The 22,435-nt window shown below is 43.4% G+C and overlaps 1 protein-coding gene across 1 annotated transcript; it reads right to left on the bottom strand.

The window, feature by feature from the left end:
- Window positions 1-223: 223 nt before the first annotated feature.
- Window positions 224-22,043, bottom strand: gas2l1 (growth arrest-specific 2 like 1). The gene is made up of 5 exons (XM_051422589.1): window positions 20,761-22,043; window positions 12,227-12,334; window positions 7,633-7,729; window positions 6,597-6,906; window positions 224-5,115 (listed from the first exon to the last, which is right to left on the bottom strand). Exons 1-5 carry the CDS (start codon window positions 21,460-21,462, stop codon window positions 3,027-3,029), a joined length of 3,306 nt encoding a protein of 1,101 aa, XP_051278549.1. The 5' UTR covers window positions 21,463-22,043; the 3' UTR covers window positions 224-3,026.
- Window positions 22,044-22,435: the final 392 nt, after the last annotated feature.

Raw genomic sequence — 22,435 nt, 5'->3', positions numbered from 1 at the left:
TCAGATATCAGTCAACATTTACACACAGTATCGTCCATCTTATGCACCAAATACATTTAGTTTCAAGTGTAAAAAGTTCCTAATTAAGATGTTATTAACCACATTGAGATTTTGGCTTTTCTCAAACAGGCACTGCACAACTTCCTTTAAAGTCCAACCCCAATCTGTTTTACATGCTGCTGTGATAGAAGCTCTACATGAAAAATTGATCAGGGATAATTCATAAACTTCAGAGGAAAATATTTATTACAAGAACAACTTGACAGCATTTTCAACTTCAAAAAAACAGAAAAAAACAGTGAAATGTTGCAGTATTGCTATTTCATACATACAAATTCCACAATGTCAAGCAATCTGTACATTTAACTTAAGTTTTTAGTGAAAATAACATTAGCAAACAAGAAATTGTCTGATCATGAACATTCAAAATTTCGCTGATTAGGGATTGAGAGAACGAGAGAGAGAGTTTCATTAAATTTGCACGAAGTTGTGCAGGACAAAGACTATGTCAGGACAACCGCATTTCATGGCGTGTTTTTATGAAGTCACAGTTTACATAACTGGCACATTTTAGACGACCAGTCGATCAAAATGCAAATGTCTTCAAATAAGCCAAAACAAATTTACATTTAAAACAACTAGAATAAATCTGTTTATACAGGTGAAACTGATAACCGGCTACATATCGGATCAATAGTAGCTCCAACAATACTGGTACACCGTAAATTATCTGTGGCAATGAGCAGTCAGCATTAAATCAAATTACTGTATCTCTGAATATTGCAAAACAGCCCCGATGTGTTTAGTTTATCTGGAGGATTATACCAGTTTTAAACATTTCTAACTCATCATTGTGTCTCTTTACGGTGTACTGTTGAGAAAACTTAAAACTCTTAAAACGTATGATGTTTATACACATTGGGACCTGCCTCATTTGGATTTCACTGAACATTTACAGCTCACTCAACAGTACTTGGGACGCAGATGTCACTTAAGCCCCATGAGACTTAATTTCTTAAATAAATAAATTAGACCAACATCACTCCCCTTTCTTAACTCCAACTCTGTACATATTCTCATACAGTATGTACACACATACATGCACTCTTCTTTTTCCTAGCCTATTCACAGTGCCCTACAAAAACACGTGATCCACATTTTCTTTCTTTCTTTCTTTTTTACCGACCGAAACCAATTTTAAACACATCAAAAACAAACGGCCACCAATTTCTCACAAGATGTTTTTGGAGGTGTCTGCAGGGCACTAACACAACAATTCCTACATCTCCACTTTCAATTATATTTTACAGTCCACAAGTCCACATCTGTTCAAATACCAACAACAGAAGTACAGTAGCTGGAGTCTGGCCTTTAATACTCTGTGCAAGAGCATCACAAGAGAACATATCCAGTTACAGCATCTATTATTCATGCTCTGTTGCACACACTTAGACACTCACGTCAAAATCATTCTTCATCCATCAAACTTCACCTTATAATACCATTTTTATTGGCTCCAATCAGCATCCGGACACTATGGAGGAAAGGGTACTGCGTAAGGAAAACAGACTCTTAGTTCATGTCTTTCTTTAGCCACTAGAGGTCACCACAGATTGTGCCATGTCTTTGAAATCCATCTGCTAAGTAGGTTATCTGGCTTCTAACCACTAATATGATTCAGAGGCAATAAATTATATATCTTTATCATGATTTGTACACCTTCATCAAGTATAATTTATAATTCAAATTGGCAACGTTCCTCACTATTTTTTCCCACATTCACACTCAAACTCTCCAATTTCTATCATCATAAACAGTTAATGATGGCAATGTAGTGTTACCGAATAGATCTTAGTGATGTCCAGTGAAAACATTCAAAAACTAATCTGCGACTAAATCTTAAGGCAAAGGGAATTGTCAAGGCATTTCCACCACCAATATTGCATAGCTAAGGCAGCACAGAACTGATTACAGTGAATATGTACATTAAACTGTATATTCAATGCCTTTTTATATACAAAATGCCCACGTCTATCAGTGAGCACATCATCTATTTACACATTCATTCTCCAAAGCATTTGACTTTTTGCACATGTATATTTTCCAGAATACAGTTTGGTCAGAGGAAGAGCTCTCAACTTTTCTGTTTCAGTGACAATGACACAAAGTAATACAACCTTCACTGCTCCTCGTAAATGTATAGGTTCAATCCACTTAAAGTAGAAATATGGTTAAAATGTTTTCCTGCATTAAACATAATGTTGACAACCTGTAACATATTAAGCATCCAAAAACAAATATCTATCTTTACTACACCAATTGTTGTGAAAAGGTGACATCAGACATTGATAACAGCGGACAACTGTACAGACGTTGGTAGTGCATGTAATGTTCATAAAGACAAAAGAACGATGGGGGTACCTCTGTCTATGTTACCTATCAATATATTGTAAATATGAGTATAATGAGTCATATGTGAAAACCACTGATGTGGAGAGACTGAAAATATCACATCAAAACAGTATTTTGACTATCAAGGCAAGCTGAGATGCTCTGGCAAACCACAAGAGGGAGCCAATCTATCTGACTAAAGGTTTAGTGTTTACACTGTTTATAGAGTTGCAGCTTTCAATCCCTGGCACTTTACCATACCCCTCAGTGGGGCAAATGGCAGCACATATGCTCTCTCTCTATCTCTCTGTATCAACCATGAGAATTTCACAAGTGTCTTGCAAAAAAACAAAACAAAAAAAAAACCTTATGATTGGCAAAAGCATCCCCATGCACACATTAAAATTACAGTAAAAGTAACATTAAAGACCATTCCTTTGGTAATAAATAATTTTGGCTTGAGTGCAAAATAAAAGCAACGTGAACCCCCTGCAGGTATTCAGGGGAGAAACTAAGTGAAAAAGAAGGAGTGTTAGACATGCAATGAAAACAGTCTATAGCCCAGCCTTACATTTGTTGGGGGTTTTTTACACAGTAGTCAAAGTTCATGACAACAACCCCCTGCGTCATTTGTGCTACATCCAAGCTTCAGTGTCCAGGCTCCCTGACTGTCCAGGGTAGGAGCATTCTTTGTTGCCCATGGCTGGGGATCGTGGTTGAGGATGGATCATGTCTGCGAAGGCCTGGTGCAGGCTCTTGCATGTGGCTGGACGACCAGTAGAGTGTGAGCTTTGAGGAGACATTGGTGGGGTGTGGCATGGGGAAAGCGTGTCGTGAGCCTGTAGATCTCTGTAGCTGACCGGCGTGGGGATACGCGAGGGGCTGTTGTCTGGCCTGTTGTCAATGCGAGGCCTGATCCTGGTTCTCAGTTTGTGCTTTGAGATAGGGGCTACCCTGTCTCCCTTCTTTTGCCCTTTCTTAGTCTTCAACACTTCTCCATCTGTGTCCCCGTTGGCCAGGGGGGAAGATGGTGGCGGGGACTCAGAGCGGGATTCGCTCAGGCTGAAGCACATGGAAGAGGTTTCACTAGAGGAATCCTGGAAGGAGCAGTCCTCAGAGGGGGGAAGGGGCACTGGTGACGGGCAAGCCTCTGGGGGCGGGAGGTCATCACTACCGTCACCATTTTCTAGGTCATAAGGTAAGTTTGGCTGGTGATTCTCCAGAGGAACATCTCCTTCAGGTCCTGTCCCCCAGCCAAGCTGACCCTGCTGACCTGTCAGCCCCCCTGTAGGAGGAAAACCAGCATGGTCTCCATTCATATTAGTACAGTGGAAAGCAGGTTGTGAGGGGACCTGATTCATCAATATGTCTGACTCTGTGTCTCTAAGACCAGGCAGGGAAGATGGAAGTTCCCTCTCCTCTATGGAGCTAGAGATGGCTGGGAGCTTCTTTAGTCCTCCTCCACGCTCCCCCCAGTGCTCAGGCTCTCCTTGACCAAAGTTGTGTGGTCCTACAAAATTCTGTCCATAAAGTAAAGTTAAGGGATCCTCCACTGGGAAGTGACGGAAATTAGTCCTCTTGGATTCCCTGAGGTCAGGCAGAGTTCCTATCTTTGCCCCCACATTCAGGGAGGAGGTGGAGGAGTTAGAAGAGGAATAAGCGGAGTCAGTGACATTATGATCAGTGGGTGCGGGCACTGAATGTGTCCCAGCTGCCTGCAGGGTCGCTCCTCCTGTAGCTATGCTAGACACTCCTCTAACCTGCTGTGTATTGGCCAGAAACTCAGCCTCAAAGCTGCGATATAGGTCCTGCTCCCTCTGGGGGTCTAGTGTTGGTAAAATCTGGAAGCCAAGGCCCTGTTCTTCCTCCTCTGGCTCCTGGCGCTCCAGGCCAGACCAGTTCCTATGGTGGCCTCGCCCAGCAGAGCGAGGGCCCTGTAATGTTCGAGGCGAGCGGGCAGCATGATGGTGTGAGTTGCGGGGAGATGAGTGTGGTGAACGTCGACCACCTGAGCTGACTGGTGGGAGTAGTCTGCCTTTTCCTACAGAGGGTGAGCGAGGGGCAGGAGGTCTGGGAGTAGTTATGGTCTTCTTGCTGGGGCTGCTGTTGTTGTTCTGGACCCCTTTAACAGGTGAGTTAGAGCATGAGGACGACTGCCTCTTGGTGAACCCACCACCTAATCTGGGAGAGGATGGGGGCATTTGTTTGGCCCTAAGGTCCTCTCGTCTGTCTGAGGGTGGGGGCTGAGGGTCTCTGTAACAGGAAACGGGTCCCGGGCTGGCATCACTTGACCGCGTACGACTAGATAACTTACTCTGGCTGTGGGAACGTGGAGCATGGAGCCTTCTCGGGCCCTCGTTTCCGAGGGAGCGGCCCCTCTCTGTGCGGGACGTTCGGGGTCCATCCGAGGATCCTTGTGGTGGGTTGGGTTTAAGTATTGGAGCGAGTGCAGGACGTTCACGAGACTGACTGCGTGCGCGGGGAAGTGAGGGACGCAGGGATGGGGACTGATTTCGAGCTCCAGGCCTCTCGATCAAATGCTTCCCCTCCTTGCGATTGACAAGCAGGACTACCTCTTCACCAGAGCGCCGTGAGGAACCACCAAGAGAGTACCGTCCTCCTCCTCCTCCTCCACCTCCTCCACCTCCTCCCTTAGAGGATGCTGTAGAGGAGTCACTGTCTCCAGACAGACGTCTCGTCAGTGGTAACCTTGTCTCCTTATTCCTACAATTTAGGGAGGAGACAAAGAGTCATTTATATTTATAATAATACCACATAATTGGTCTTACAGATTTTCTTACCCAACACATAACTGAATTGCCCTTTCTCAACCAGACACCCATCCACTGTCACGCACCAGTAAGAGCATTAGCTTTAACTGTATAATCAGGTCTTAGGGTTCACTTACAGGAAGAACAAATCTAGATAGATTTGATGAGTACAGATCAATACAGTGTGTCTTGTAAATTGGATATTTAAAGACCCAGTAGAGGCTGTGTTATCTGTTTGACTGTGAAGATTTCAGGTGTATTTACATAATATATCTTAAATGTTGGTTAAAAAAAAAATAAAAAAAAAGTGTTCTCTTCTCAAATTCAGTCAAATTAGGAATGACGACATGCTGCAGTCCTGTGTTTTCAGGATACAGTTTAGATCACAGGTTATGCCTTTAATTAGAGTTTTATAACATCAGACTTCTAAAGTTATCCTCAGAAATTAGTTTTGTACATATTCAGGCATGGTAATTTGCCTGCATGGAGCCCACCTGTTGACCTACTTCCCCAGTTAGCTGTGAACAGTTGTCTAGGGATAGTTGTCAGATTAGTCTTTATCTGGTCTGGCGCACTTGAAAGGGGATGCCACACCCACACCGGGTTAATTCGAATGAGCTGTTGCCTTGACGTCTGGTCTGAGCCATCGCTCATTACAGAAATGATCCACACATTGGCTAAAAGCCAAAGTAAACCACCATTCAGCTCCAAATTGTGTTAAACAATGGCGCCTTCACACTCTGACATATAGAGAAGATATGTGACCAACTAAACATTTTACCGGCTTCCTGAAGAGCATAAGCAGATCTTATTGTATCCAATAGAAAGAGCCACGTATAATGGCCTTAACATGCCACTATTCTAGCACTGATGTGTCATTTCAGAAGCATATCAAACTGATGTGTGGTTTCATTTGTCACTGGCTTCACACTAATTCAGACCATCTGTTCGCCATGGCAAGAGAAGACAAGCTTAAGCAACAGTTTGCGCAGAATCACAGCCATATTTAGGCAGTCGATGGTCTAATTAACTGAACTGAAAGTAGAAGAGAGAAGAGTGGGAAGAAAGGAGAGCGGAGTAAACATGTTTGGTGTCTACCTTGTAGCCACTAGGATGTGCTGTAGGATGGCCGTGTGAGGATTTATCTGAGCAATGTCACCTGAGATTAGATAAATCTACTCTGGTCTAATCTGTGGCTTCCTGGCATGTGTATTTGTTGTGTATATTCCCAGTTCTTTGAATTTATATGTGTGTGTGTGTGTGTGTGTGTGTGTGTGTGCCTTTCTGTCTCCCTGCTTTTCTAATGGCACAAAAGAGTAAGCAGCAAAATCTGAGCGTGGCCTGCCAGGCTACTTGCGAGAGATTAATTTCTTATCATGGTAACGCACTTATCCCAACACTTATCCGCACACTTGCATATACACACACACTCACCTGAGAGGATTAAAGTGGCGGGGTTCTGAGCGGTCTCGTGGCGGCCGTGGGAGTAAAGTACGTGCTGCACCGGAGTCGAGCTCGGTGGAGCCAGAAGGGTTCTGAGAGCGGCCGGAACGCGTGGAGGAGGAAGAGGCACATGGAGCAGATGGGGGCTCCAAGGAGCGCCTGTCAGGAGGTTTGTAAGGTGCGATGCCATCATTTCGCCAGTGTGGACCTGGGCTGGTCGAGCGGGAGGAGTGGGCACTCGAGGACTTGCTATGGCCTCCCTGACCTTGGCCACTGGCTTTAGCCTGGTGGTAGCGGTGGGCTGAGGAGACAAACAAGTGTTTAAGACAGACCTTTAACCAACACTGACAGCCTGTACAATCATCAAGGATGAAAGCCATTTAGAGGTCCAGAAATATATCATAGCTAACCACACCAATGTCATGAAGCTGTTAGATAGCAATAGTAGATAACATATTTGTATGCTTCCTTAAGCCACAGGGATAACTTGTGAAACTAGCCAGAGAAATACTGATGATCTCACCACTTAGGGAGAATATTTATAGAGCACAAAAGGCCTGTTTCTGTAATCACTTAATACTCAATGATCTTCAACATGGGCCCTTGTGGTTAGTAATGTAACACCAATTATGACTTCAGATAGTGTCAGCTGTCCAGGCCAGACACTTGGCTCTTGACCAGCAATAGTTTGGACCCATGGAAGGGATGGTCTCACCCAGCATAGTTAAGAACATGTATCACTCTGGTCTGTGCTGCTAATAAAAGTGAGTGACTGCACATTTTCTATTGCAGAAATACATTTTTTGGCCAGGAGTAAATTTGGTTTCAGTATGAAACAGACTGATTGCTGCTGGTCAACAGTGCAAATCTGAATATGGGAAATGATGATGATAATGATGATTTTGGATTACATAAATAGCTGTGTGTGTAGTCTGAACATAGTACATCAGTTGTGAATGATGTTTCTTCATTAGCCAACGAAACATAACAATAAAGTTGTATTGTAAGGGCTAGGAAGTGACCTCACCAAAAGCAGCACAACGACATGGGTCATGCTTGTCCAAATAGTGCTCTAATGTGTCCCAGCCCCCTCCAACACGCACCATCACATGAGTACGAAGGACCTGAGGGAGGAAAAGAAAAAACAAGGCTTCAACTGATGAACAGAAAGTAACATACACATTCATGCACAAACAAAATGGCCAAACCTTTTGATATACAGCACTACCACACACACACACACCGCACAAGTCAATAGATATGCAAATTCCACAAGTGGGGCAGCTTGCTGAAGGCTGGCCAGCCTTCAGTGTTACGTAACATCTAGATGCACCCCTGCCTGTGCCCCTGCCTCTCCCTCCCCCGCACCTCGTCTTTCTCCCACATCACCCCCAGCTGCTGCCATTATGAGGGCTGTTCATTGCCATGCCAACTCACAATTAAACAGAGTATGGTAGCATAATAAAGAGCCAAAGTGCTGTGAAAGACACTCTTTTTTTGGCCTCTCTCATGCCTCTCAGCTGGCTTCCCCGTGTTTTCGGAGGGTAGCAGGGTGAATTAGCATGGTTACAACTCACCCCTGCTGTCCTCTCTGCTCCTCAGCTGAGATTTCAGTTATCAGGGAGAGGAGCGGAGAGGAGAGGGGACCAGGATAGCCATAACAGAGGGGGGTCGGTGGATATGTCACTTCCTACTCTCCTCTGCTCTCTGAGACACACACATACACAACATCAGACCAAAGAGCCTCACTCCCTCCAGGCAGAAGCTGCATTCGCTGAAGAAACACAATCTGACTGATGCGAGAGCCCCGTGGATGCATCCCCCTGCCTTGGGTTGTGTAACAGGGTCTGCCAGCCACATGTTTTAAAGGTTGTATCCGTGTCTCAGAGGGCAGGCAAGGCAAAGCCATAATGGTACATCTGTGTGGGCTGGCACAGATTTTATTTCCACCAAATCACACGTGGCACAGCACTTCATCTCCGGGTCCCTGACCGCGCACAGAGAGAGGCCACAGACATGGCATGTGCACCAAAGTCTGACCCCACCTTCTCTCTAATACAATCCCTGCCAATCCACTACAAGTCTTTTCATCGGCCTTGCTCTCCTACTACATCAAATCCGTCAAAACAGCTGATCTGCTTATCTCTATCAGACCTGAGAGTATAAACTGCTTACTCTCCACTGCTCTGGCCTTATGTCAGTAACAGGTTTAGTGTTTGTGTGACGCAGCGTGACCATCATGTGCCAGCAGTGAAAAGCAAGGCCACATGTCATATTTTGATCAGCACTGACATAAATTTCCACAATAAAAAGATCATAAAGGCCCACTAACAAGAAATCCACATACTGTAGAGGAATGAAATTGCAACCTTCTGCTGTCACTTTTGACTCTCTGCAATCACTTATTTTTAGGTTTTGTACAGCATACCATAATAGAGATCTTGATGTGACATAAATCTTTATATAATGAACTTGTTATTGTTTTTTTCACTGTGGAGGAGGAGTAGCTGTCGTGGTGGTAACAGCAACTGGGAATCTAAATAAACAAATATCTTTGTGTAACTGGAGCAAGATAATTGCATGACTATAAAGAGAATTATCAAGGGGTCTTCAAATGCCAATTGCACAGTGCTAATTTCCAGACTGTTAGCCCATCAATGAACTTTATTTATACTCTTGTAGTCATCTAACAACCAAATGCAATCACATAAACAGCAGAATGCAACATGACTATCAAAAAGACAAAAGCAGATGTATAAAACATCACGATCACAACCTAATGATGAAATACTTGCATGATTACATCTATGATTCAATGTTTTATTGCATCCTATATCACCTGTTTCCATATCAAACAACCATATTGCGCATTTCATATTTTATACATAATGCTGCGGCACTACCGAGGATCCTGTTGAGGCTTAATCGATGTTTTGGGACCATGTTCCACTTTAGATCTGTGGCTTAGCTGCCTAATTTCCCAACAACTGAAGGGGTATCACAGTCTTTACCAGCCTAGAGAGACCCAATCCCTGTTTCTATGGCAACAGCGAACAGAGAGACTTCTTGTCATCATTGCGGGGGCGTGTTGAACCAATTTCTTCTTAAATCTTACTGGTGAGTTCAAAAATTAAGCTCATGGTTCATTTCAGCTGTTGTGCCTCACGACTGAAGGCATCTCCTCCCTCTAGGGAGCGAGCTCCCCTGGGACAAAGACGTCTTATTAACTCCCCCCTCTGTTCATACGGCCCGTTCGCCCATTCGCTTTCTCCACTTCATCCCCTCGTTCAGCCCGAGATCATTGTCAGGGGTTTTGGCAGCTGAATCGGGGTTTGTTGGCTTCCAAAGCGGCTGCCCGCTTCCTCCCCTCAGAAGAATGAGGGAAGTGTGTTGGCCGCACTTGTAGCTGCTGGGGCATATGCATAATCACTGTCATCCCCAGTGAGGAATCAGGAAAGGGCGGAGACAGTGAGAAGAGGGTTAATCTGCCAAGTCAAAGGCTCCCAGACGCACACTTTGCAAATATTCAAATATGTCACATTAAAATGGATGTTGCAACAGGGCTTCCAAAGATCAAGCACTTCAAGCTCCATCTTAGGGACTTAGGGAAAATTATTAGGAGGGAGGGAGAGAGGTCAGAGAAGAGGGAGGGCTATGCATTTTTATTTTGTCCTCACCCCTTATTTTTACTTCGGCCTTCCCTTGCAGGATTGATTTAAAAAAAGACGCTAATTATGACTTTAGTGTGCCTAATGTGTCATAAATGTCTGTTTATGACGCACATTGAAAATGCAGAGAACAATCCTGTCTGTGTTTCAGGACTTGATTTATCACAGATGACTAATTTAGTCTGCATTATAACAGAAAGTAAAATCAGTTCAATGTCATAATAAGGGTTTTTTATATAGTCTTTAAAAAATAGAGACTGGATGGAATAATTCTAATTAATCATTTTCTTGTAATGTTTGGAAATTGCTTATTCCATTTCCAATATAAGTTATGCTATGTGTTTTAAATTAGATTAAACAACCCTAAATTCTTAAATTCTTAATAGTGAAACAATTTGTGTCAACTCAGTAGTACTGTGTTTGAGTACATTTACACTTCATTATGAAGGTAGAAAAAGCTATTTCCCAGATAGGGGTGTGCTAAACATTCACACAACCCTGTCTGGACCGAGTGGTGCCATTAAATGTGAAGAAATATTGACATTACTGCCAGTCAAACAGACCTTTAATGTAAATGCAAACCACTTGGAATTCCATCCAAAGACTCCATTAATCTGGCTGGGGATGCATTTTAGGTAAGTGAGACAAAAATCGATCCCTGCTATCCACCAGCCCGGTCCTGTGAGGCCTGATGTGGGTACAGTGGCAGCTCTTAAACTGAAACCGAGACAAACAATCTAGCAGAAACAGGCTAGAGAGCCAAGATAAGGGCCAACTCAGGAAATGACCTAAAGCTCTAATTGTGTCTCAGTGGAAAAAGTACAGTGCTGGGAGTGGGCCAGATGAAGGCAGCTTGTAAACACTAAGAGAGAAGTCACAATGCCGTTAGATACGCTGTATAGGTCACTAGGCTTTATTGCAGCCAAGCAGTTGGGTGGTTTATCTGTTGCAACATAACCTTGCTCTCCTTGAAACAACATATGATGCCATATGCCAACACCGTATGGCTCCATGCAATTACTGCAGGCCTCACAGTCTTCTGTGCTATGAGCCAAAGTAGCTTATATATATAGCCAGCAGAACATGTAAAATTGACTTAAAGGATAATTCAGGTTTATTACAGTTTAGGTATACTTTTTTTTTGGTAGCTGATCTGGTAGCATGGTAACATGGCTACTAGAAGTCTGAGATTTCACCACCATAGCAGTGGGTGGGCTTTTTTTTTTATCACAGTTATACTGTAAACTGTGATGGGTGTTCCATAATTTTCATTTTTTCTTCCAAACAACTTTGATAAACCTAGTGGGTTTATTTAAAGGACTAGTGTGTACAATGTAGTTCCAAGTGTGTAGTAGAAACTACGGAGGTCGAAAGCTGCTCAACATGGCGGACTTTGTGGAAGAGGACCCACTCCATCTGTTGATAAAAACAGCTCATTCTAAGGTAATAAAAACAAAAAAAAAACTTATTTCAGGTGATTTTACACTCAAAACATACCTATGAATGTTAGATTCCATTACTGCTAATAAATCCTCATAAATGCTCAAACAATAGTCGTTCCCAGATCTCAGGAATTAACATGGTGAGTACAATGTTATAATTACTGATAAGAATGATGAAACTACTAAAATAAGAGCCAAGTTGTATTAACCTTAAAGTTATCCTTTAAGTGATATGTGCAGGAACCTTTATTCTTTCATCTGGTATTATTTATACCAGCAGTAATGTTAAGTAGCGTAATCAAAGAAGTAGTTTAGTTTAACTTTCCCTGTTATAATGCTGACATTAATACTTAATTTAAAATAATGTTTTAAAGACTGTAATTAAGGTAATGAAAACAATTTTTCAATGCTTTACAATGCTTCATGATCTAAAATATTAAACTTATAAATAATAACGTATACATAAAGTTCACAGTGACCGATAATTCTGTGTATGGTGGTGAGGGCCTACCCTTATGAAGATCAATGCACTTGAGTCTCCCACTTTGTACTTCCCCTCCGACACCTTGATCATGGGAAACTGAGCTGGACAGGAACACCGGCCCAGAATTTCACGCACCTAGAGGAGAATAAAAACAGAGCAAATTAACATCCGCAGCAGACAAACATGACACACACATCCGAGAGGAACCCGACAGCGAACCCTTCCTGTTCTTCAGGTCAGTGCCCCCACAGGAGATCATGTTTAGTCACATTTCGGTAACCGTGGCCAAAGCGCCGCTGGTCTTAAGCGCTGTGTGTCAGCCAAACAATGAATCTGTTTTATGGTGTGAGAAATGGGCATTCTTGGCTGCTTGAGAATACGAGGGTGTGTGTGCGTCATCTTCCTGCCAACTTTTCTCTCCAAGCACCTACTGGGGGACAGAGTGCCCCGCCTCGCTCTCTTACCACATTAAAAGCCCTGCCTCATCTCATCTATCCAGAACATTTTGGTAATTTAGTTCACCGCAAAGTGTCACAAAAGCACAAAAATACATATGTGGACGTGCTAATGAATACTCTCCCTCTGTACGCTGTTAACGTGACAATGTTTCTGGTTGTGACATCATAAACTGAGGAGAGAAAGAGCTCAGACACCAGACTGCTGGTGATGATGTCAGCAGGCCTGTGCTGCCAGCTGGGTTTTGAATCGAGAGAGTCAGAGCCGGTGCCCTTGCTGTGGTTGGGGGTGCTTATTAGGCAACTGGAGTCAGACACAACTGCAGGGTGGAGCGAGATCCGCCTGTGTTGCACAGGCCTGTGCTCTCACAGGATTGGACAGCTTTGATGTTTTTCTTGGCGTCTCTCTCAGACAAAAGGCGTATGCGTACTTGTCGACCACGAGGGAGGGAAAGTGAAGCGGCAAAGTGGATGGAGGAAAGCACAGGAAGAGAAGAAGAATAATGGCTGTAAACTGTGCCTGCAAGGGCGGCCATTACAAAGGGGAGGAGTGTGTTTTATTGATATTTGAGCGATCAAATGATGCGTTAGAGGAAAATTTCAGGTGGTGAGCTCCCTCCCTTAGGCTGTTTACAGTACCTTTTGTACTGTATACAGGGCTGAGGGGATATGGGCTGTGTGTGTGAGTAGGTTGGCCTGTAACACCTACATTATGGTGTATTCAGAAGATTAAGGAGGTACCTTGTTATTTTCTTGAAACAGCACCCTTCTTTCCTTCCCATGCTAATTAAAGAGGGAGGAATCAGCGTTAAGCCTCCGCATCTCACCTGCCTCCCTGTTCTCCCTCTCACCTGCTCCTATGAGGGGCCCTCTTCTCTCTCATCTGCTTTGTTGTCTATCAGCCTTTATTTTTAGCCCGTGCACTAGCTGACTGGACCTATATTTGTCTTTGCTTCCTTTGTTTTGCTTACATTTCTACATCTGCTCGCTCCTTCTCTCCGCTCTGTCACTCTGTCAGTAGGTGGACAAGCCCTGTTTGGAAAAACCCCAGCCAGTGAGTTCATGGAAAGATTGCTATGGCAACAGACACACACATAGCCTTACCCTTCCCTTTTTAACTGTACAGTTTGCCTTTTTTCATTCTCGCTAAAGTAAAGCCTTTCTCTCGCCCTAAAACCTCCCCCAGCGCTGTTCAGCTGAGGTCATACGTTTTCCTCCAGAGGGAAGGTGAAGGACTTACACACTGTGTCTCATATGAAAGCCTCAGCAGCATACAACAATAAAGTTTTCTAATAATAATCTAATCAATAGCAGCCCTGACATTTGAAGTATTTACTCTGTGGAGTCTTGTGTACACTTCCCATGTCTTTGCTGTGTCAACAAAGGGCACACTCATACACTGAAACCAAAACTCACACACTTTCACACACCAGAATGAGACAGAAGGGGAGGAGAGAGAGAGACAAGGTCATGCAGGAAACATGCGGAAGAGGAGCTGGAACACTGTGAGAAACTGAAGGATGAATTATGGATGCATGCTGGTCAAATGAGGAAAGCTTTCAGCAAGAGCTGCAGATGTTCGAGAAGGAAAAGAGAGAAAAACTGAACAAGCGACTGAACAATCCACAGCATGCCCCTATACTGGGAATCTGCTGAATCTATCTTAAGATAGGAATGCAGAGATGTTTTGGCTTGAAAAAAGAGAGAGAAATATTTGTATTACTAAAAGAGACTTGTGTGATATTCCTTGTGAATTAAGCAGCTGGGTTTGTGCAAAAACATATACAGTACATATTGCTTTAATGATGCCCCCTCCTCAGATCACGTCATATCTGTTCAGTGTGAGTCAACAACCACTCTGTGCCTTTCCTTCCTGACCTGCAAACATCTGAGGGGCCATTCACTGAGGGCTGAGCAAACCCTTGGGGTGAAGAGAGGAAATGGGAGGGGAGAGATAAAGATTTTAGTCCCCATTTTCTTTACTGATTTCAAATGTATACAGTAGCTTAACATAATGGTATCTGAACAAAGGAATGTACCAGGTTCCTAATGTTGTTCTACTCTATTAGGTATATTTGCTGTTGTATGATCTAAACTCACTGGTTATTATGTGAATACACAAATTATAGTTCTGTGTTTTCAGACTTGACATCCAGATTCCATAATTCTGAGAAGCCACTGATCCATTTGTATATTTGTTCTCCTCATGAGTCAACAAACAAAATACGACCACACAGTTTACTCTTGTGCATTCATCAAACATAGGTGTGCTAGCCTGCTGTAACTGGCTCCTTTTATGATTGCTATGCGAAAGGATAATTACTGCCAAACTCCAACAATAAAAACTGAATATTACAACAAGTCACTCCGCAGGAATTTACACAAGGGTGTTTCCAGGGGTTGACTTAGATTGGAGGGTTTATTACAGAATACATGGTACTTTCAAATGGTAAGAAAATTGAGAAGGACTGAAAAGATTATAGCACATACAGTACTTTTTAAGTGAGTTTCAAACATGACAAGACTCTCCTCTTAGCTTATCTTCTTGCCCCGAGGATCTCCTGTCATGACTAGAAACTTTCCAAGATAAAACACCATCAGATAAGCACAGAGACAAGAAAACTATGCCAGTACTTGGTAGGAGGGAACTTAAACTTTAGGGGTTATTGCTTCACCACCCACAGTAAGCATTCCTAAAGCCTGTGAACGCACACGGTGAAAACAGCTACATATCAGAGTCTATCTTCTATTAAACTACTGGCCCTGACAGCCTGTATAAACGGCTACTCTGTGGACAACCATACAATGTCTCATAAACCTGGAACAGTCTTCTATGTATTAATAATCTCTTTGAACAACCGGGGTGGGTGTGTAAGGAGGTGACAAATGACTGAATGATGATAATGTTGCAGCCTGTGTGGACAAACTGGAGAGATCATGGAAATGCATGTATTTGGAGTCTGTTGTTGGTCCAACAGGCCAAACCAGCAGAGATGAGACAGAAAACCAGAGTTGGATAAACGCCTCAGGGTCAGGTATGTCAGTTAATGCCAGTAACCTTCCAACGGGATTAAGCTTACTCACATATTAGCTCATTATAACTGAGATATAACGTGTTAATTAGTGAGTTTTAGAGGTGCTGTTAGGTGGATTTTGTTTCCTTTGGACAAAGCCAGGCTAGTTGTTTCCAGTCTTAATGCTAATCTAAGCTAAGCTGCTGGATGTAGCTTCATATTTACTGTACAGACATATTTCACAAAATGTCAAACTATTTCTTTAACTGCTCCAATGAATGATAACAAAATGCTTCTCTCTTTTTATCTTAAAACCTGTGCTGTGTGTTTTGATCAGACTGAAAAATGTAATCATACTGGCTCCAGGGCATGCATCATCCATTGCGTCAAGGAAACAGGTCTCTGATAATCGATGCCTATCTTCTGGGCACATGATAAACTGCTCATTGGGGAGCCAGGAGGATATAGCAATCTAATGGACATCAAGTGCTGCAAGGTGAATAACTCTATTATTCATCGGCTTCAGTCAAACAGCAGTGTAATCACCCAGTGCAGGATATCAGGCCAGTGTCTAAGTCACTTGCCCTGTTTGTTTTGATGAGGCTCAGCACTCTGCTTGTGACAGCCAAGGTTAGAGCAACTGATTGCCTACCGATGTCCCACTAAGTCCTACATATTCTGACAGCCTCCACCTGACACCAGCTTCAGGAGGCTCCTGGCGGTTGCAGAAAAATAACCAGACAACTCCACACAGACCGGCGCCTGTGCAGATAAACACCCAATTAAACGATAATCATGCAAATGATCAGCTGATAGCATCAAACGCAGCATTAAAGACATAAAGCCAGCGATATGCAAAGTGCAGAGTCAGCTGTTTCCCCAGGCACCCTGCTGCATGGAAAACAGTGGAGGAGGAGTGAGATCTGCTCTGTACTGTTACTGTGCAAACTCTAGAAGAAAAGAAAAACAACATAAATCCCTAAAAAAACGAGTGCATTTTACAAAAGAGGGAGAAACAGTGAAGGATGCCACGCTCTCTCAGCAAAGCGTATGAGTGTGACCCAACGCAAAGCATGATGACCTACTTTTCTCTTTCACTCTAGCTCGCTCTCTACTGTAGCTCTCCCTCCCAGAGCAACATCCATCCCAGTCAGGTTTACCAGAGTGTACAGTAAAGTCACTCTAGGCACACTATCTGTTGTCTACTCCCCTTTTTTTTTATTCCCTCAATGCACAAATTGGAGCATAAGGTTAATGGAGCAGACGGCGCATATAGGCATAATACACACATATTCTCTCTTTATTGCCCTTTCCCCTTTGCTCTGCTGGTATCTCCACCCGAAGTCTTTGATTGAGATGTCAGGCTTTGATTGCCTTGCTATCAAAGGTCTATTCACAACTTCCTCTTCAATGCCACCAACAAGACATACTGTTGTGCTCTTTGCTTTATTATCTGACTGGGGTGGGGGGAGGGGAATGGGAATAGGGGCTCGCACATATATGAACTAAACAAGGGCTGAATGTTGAAGCCTGGGGTGAGAAGAGACATGAACCAGTTTATATGACTGAGCAAGAAGAAGGAAAGACGCGAATGAAGGAAGGCGACAAAGGCTGTGAAGCTCCTATGGTCTGTTGTTTATACGCTCAAATATAGTGCTGCATAGATGCTTATGCATGCAGTAAACATACGAAGAATTAGAGTGTGCATTAAGGGGTCAGTAGGTGTCATTTAAACTATTACATGTATGTCAGTTTGCCTAGGTCTATATGTTTTTTTTTAACAACTTAGCCCAGGGCCTAATTGCGAGACCTAGAAGGTATACAAAAGGGTCCCTTTTTAAAGGTAGATGACCATGTTTCTTTACCTTAGGCTGCTTGAAGCATATAGGAAAATACAGATTTAATCAAAGTCGAAGTCATAATCCCTATCTAGTGCTGATTTGAAAGAAAATCCACTAATGCAAAGGATAAACGTTACGTGGACATATAGTAAAGTGAACCAGCTGCTGTCTGTGCTACTTCTGTGAAAAAAGTCTCCAGGAGTTGGAAAAAGGAACATTTATTATTGACTCTAACTATGATGAAGAAATGAGACGCCAGTCACTTCCTCAACTTTAGAGTGGAAAGCCGCCCCACAGTGAGATGAGTAACAACATACGTAGTGGCAGATTGGTAGGAGACATAGTGGTGGCGAGTGTTTACATGACAGCGTGCTGTAACCAGGAAAGTAAACTGGACAGACAACAGCTTTCTGAATTAAATACCTATTGTATTGTTGATGTGACAAATCAGATGTTTGCATTAAGAGTCAGGAGTTTACTGAGTCACTTTACTGTTACATAAGCCGTGTGTACTCAGGACAAGTCGTAATATTTGGTGCTACATTTTTACTGGGATTATTGAATGGCCAGATATCCTTAAAAGGACTTGCACTTAAACTGATCCTGCTGTCTGTATGCAGACTACTACACTAGTTAGAATAATGACCTGTAATCCTATTATCACTACACTTGTATTGTCTTGTTGAACTCAACAAGAAGATTAGTTTGATCATCCAACCGCCACACAACGTATGGAAGGATAAACAGCTGCCAAATGTACAAATCTCATTGAGAGGCACAAGAAACAAATGCCAAACTACAAAAATAATGATAATAATAATAAGAATGATAATAAATAAATACAATACTGTGTACTTTACTATAAATATAGACATTTTACTTGCATAACTCGCCTGCATACACTGTACAGCTCACGTTTTCAGTTTGAGATATGGTTGGATAAGGGCGTTGTGGAGGCACATGTAATGAAAACATCCTGGGTTCAAGTGCAAACAGTATTCGTAGGTAGATGTTCCTTCCTTCCATCATCTGTAGGCTTTTGTAAAGAAAATATAAAAGCTAAACGAAAGCTTTGTAGCATTTCAGTTTGCACAAGCACCTGAGGCTGCTGTCTCTGTGGGAGTTAATGGCCTGGTAATTAATTGATGACATTTCATTAATAATGTTATTGGATATGAACAGGGAGGCAGTTGATGAATAGATTTATAAATAATGTATTTTTCTATAAAAAAAAATAGCTTCAACATTTTTAATCATTGTGAATAATAAAAAATAAGTGAGTAAAAACTAAAACAATAGTCATTTTTTAAAAAGAGACAAACCATCCTGTGAAATAAAATCCATCTTGGATGAGGCAGGAAAGTCGCCTCTGGCTGCCTGATTGAGGGTAGCAGACACACAGTCTGCTGTCACAGCTGTGGACCAATGAAACTAAGCCCTTTAACTTTCTTTCTCTCCCTGACAGATACTCATGAACACAAGCAATGAGGTTTCCAGTAATAACGGGACACTAATCTCTTGTAAGGCCACTACATCAGTGCACACAAGTATTCTGCAGAATAAACTTGTGACTAATGTTACGGAGGATAGAGGAGGCTGATGCCTTGCAGCAGGAACCGAGTGGGTTGCTGAATGAGAAGATATTGATCGAACTATTTAAAGAAAAAATAAATAAAAGTGGATTTCATTTCGATTGTTTCCTGGTAAATCTTCTGCAGTCCAGTAAATTGAGAGGTATTCATTGAAAATACGTCTGGACCCCGAAAGTAGAAACTGGCCACAAGCAGCTGAAGCCATTAGACAGGATGTGTTAATACAACTACGCAAATCCTCAATAATAGTGCACAATTGTAACATTGCAGCCTCTCATCCTGTATGAAGAGCTAATGTTGCTGATGTGGGAGGTTCTGCACAGCTTACAGGCAAGCAATTTTCTAAGGTTGACAGGGGAGGGTGGGGGAGATTTTATTGACCAGACACATGACGACTGGGAATGCCACTTCCCAAATCGGTCAAAGCGAATCAAATGTGTCTGTCTGTCACTGTCCGATGATGGATGTGTCAGTGCGGATGACAGAGAAGGAAAAGAAAAGGGACACGCTTTTCAGCTTTCCTGTGATTTGTTTGTCCCGAAATGTAGTCTGCTTGTATAATCCTCAGTCATATGAGAGTGTGCGGACTCAGTCTGGACACAAACAGCGCACATCCTCCTCCACATGCTCTCCTATTTCTGTCTGCGGAGGTCACATTAGAACCGCTCTGCTCTGCTGCCTGACCAGCATGAGAGTGACTGTCGGCTGTCTCCCCTCCTCCCTTCGCTGTCCCTCACTTCTTCGGTGCCAAAGACGGACATTGTTCGTCTCATCAACATTAAAACGCTGACTTCTCCCCCACACACAGATCCGAGCACATGTTCCACTGGTCGGTCTGTCTGCTCATTAGCCCTAACAAGATTTTTTGCTCATGTGCGGCAGGCAGTGGCAAAGGTCAGCCAGATCAACAAGACAAGAGTTGATGGTTTGAATTCCACAAGACAGGAAATGTATTTAGTATAACTGCCAAAGGGGACATTTTTGGAAAGTGTTGGTAAAGGAGGTGCAGAAGTAGTACATGATTAATAATCTTCCTCGGTAGCAGGATATTGTATTGAAGCTAAAGGAAAGAGGCTGAAGATGACTTTTCAATAAAAATATATATTTTAATCTCTGTAAATCTCTCTAGAAGCAGCTCTGAGACAAAGAAAGAATTTGGGTGTCAAACACACATTGACCCTCCACAGGTGAGCAGGAATTTAACAGCACAGTCTCAAGCAAAGACACATAGATGTATGTATGTATGCACAGCACAGGGAATCCATAAGGCGCCTGACTCCTCTATAGCACTGACATGATATTTTCAGAGAGGGTCCTTCACTTTTGACACATTTCTGCCTCTTACTATGGGAGAGATTGGTTTTCTATCAGCTGCTTCATACTGCTCAGCACCAGACAAAACACACTGGGTATTTACTCCCGACCAAGGCCAGAGGGTGAGAAGCATGTGGGAAGTGGGATTTTTACTGTTTCACACATTATGACCAGTGATGATTAAATTGTGTGGAAATACGATTACACTAGTCTGTTATGACCTGCATGAGCATAGTAATGCAGTTATGACACATCTTGGGTTTCTAATGAGTCAGCTAATGTTATTCAGGGTAAATCAAGTTATTAATACATACAGTGGTTTCTGTTTTTATCTTTTTAACTCACCAACTCATCCAAATTTCGCATGTCACATAAAACTCTCTTCGGCTGCCAGATGAAGGGCTCTGGATCAGGTTCATCCTCATCCTCCACACTGTGGCTGCTCTCCTTCCGACTGAAACACCTGCTGGGCGGGCTCTGCTCAGCTGGCTCCCCCACATCGATCCGCAGGCTCTCCTGATCCCGGATCTCCTCTTCGATCTCCTCCTCCAGCTGGATCAACATGGGGGCCAACATGCCAAACTTGGACCCACGTCGGGCCACCTCCAGGAGACACAACACAAAATTCTTCTCGTTGCATCTCTCCACCAAGTCGTTGGTCTCAAACATGAGGACATCCTTGATCCAGAGCTCCTGCCTGCACCAGGTGATGAAATTGGACACATTATCCCGCGCCAGGAATGAGCCAGGGACAACGTTGCGTGACTGAAAGACCACATCTTTAGATGGCACCTTCATGGACTGTGCAGCCTCCGGGTACTCCAGCTGGAAGTCCTGCGCGGCTCGGTTCACGTTGTTGGCGTGCCGACAGAGGGCACAGCCCGTCCCCAGCCCATCCATAAAGGTGTCCGCAGTGATATCTAGGTCGTACAGGGTGTTCAGCCATTCAGCCAGATCCTCCTTCATTGCATACAGGTATTCCTCGCTAGATTTAAAAGGCCGGATACTCTTGGAGGCGGCGGACTGGATGTTGCTCTGATCAGCCATATTGTCGGATTCTGTAGCCTATCAATAAAGTCTACTTGATAATTCCCGATTGTCTCATTGCACAACTGCGCTCCGAAGCCTCATCCGCGTAATGTAGCGAAATAACCGCGTTGACGCACCCATGCCGGTTTGCATGTCGGGGCTCCTTGATACCAGGCTTTGTGTTGTCAGAGGCATATCTGGATGCGGGGTAGCCGTGGCGCATGGATGCGTTTTCCGTATCTCTCTGCGAAACCCGTTTCCTTTAAAGAGCGCATCGCCGGGTCCCGGAGCGAGAATGAAAAGCGGGTGCAGTCCGGGACGCCGATACACACCCATGCGACGACTCCGTTAATCCACCACCCGGTGGCCGGTGGGTCCTCTCGCCCGCAAAAATCCACGTGTCACCATGTCTGTGTGTCCGCTCAGCTCCGCATCGGTGAAATCACGACCAGTGAGCAGCACTCAGGAGTCCACAGCTCATCTTCCCCGCAGATAGGGCCCGCCTCTCGCACTGAATATGTTGACCTGCTGTAGCTTAGACCAGCAGAGCGACTCGGTGGCACATCCCATTATGAGGGATCAACGCCCGGGCAGAGCAGGAAAACTTAACCCCATGCTCACCAAAGTCAAGCAACAGTGACTAATTAATGTAGGCTATGCTGTGGTTTCACCTACAACAACGTGTGTATCCTGTTTTATTTGAATTCAAACCAACTGCAGCTGTCAAATACATGTAGCAGACATTCCCCCTTTAGTACAACTTTAAATTTGTATTTAAGTACCGGTACAAATGCCAGGCATATAATTTAATCTTATTTTGCTCAATTTCTGGTGTATTGATTCATCTGTATGGTGTTCAGGCTGTTTATTCCACTGTGAGACAAATAGACAGCTCCTTTTATAATTTTTGACTAAGGTTAACACGTACAGTAAGCGGGCTACATTGTATCTCAATAATGAAGCCTTTGTGTGGTCTCTTCGCCCAACAGCC

Source organism: Dicentrarchus labrax, unplaced genomic scaffold, assembly GCF_905237075.1.
Source record: "Dicentrarchus labrax unplaced genomic scaffold, dlabrax2021, whole genome shotgun sequence".
NCBI lineage: Eukaryota > Metazoa > Chordata > Actinopteri > Moronidae > Dicentrarchus > Dicentrarchus labrax.
This window is presented reverse-complemented; position numbering and strand designations above follow the sequence as displayed.

Bases quoted from the DNA above. Each gene is read 5' to 3' on its own strand.
- gas2l1 (XM_051422589.1), bottom strand. From the start codon at position 21,462: ATGGCTGATCAGAGCAACATCCAGTCCGCCGCCTCCAAGAGTATCCGG. The intron at 6,907-7,632 runs GTGAGGTCACTT...TTGTCTCCTCAG, and splicing joins ATGTCGTTGTGCTGCTTTTG to CCCACCGCTACCACCAGGCT. The intron at 5,116-6,596 runs GTGAGTGTGTGT...CCTAAATTGTAG, and splicing joins CGCCACTTTAATCCTCTCAG to GAATAAGGAGACAAGGTTAC.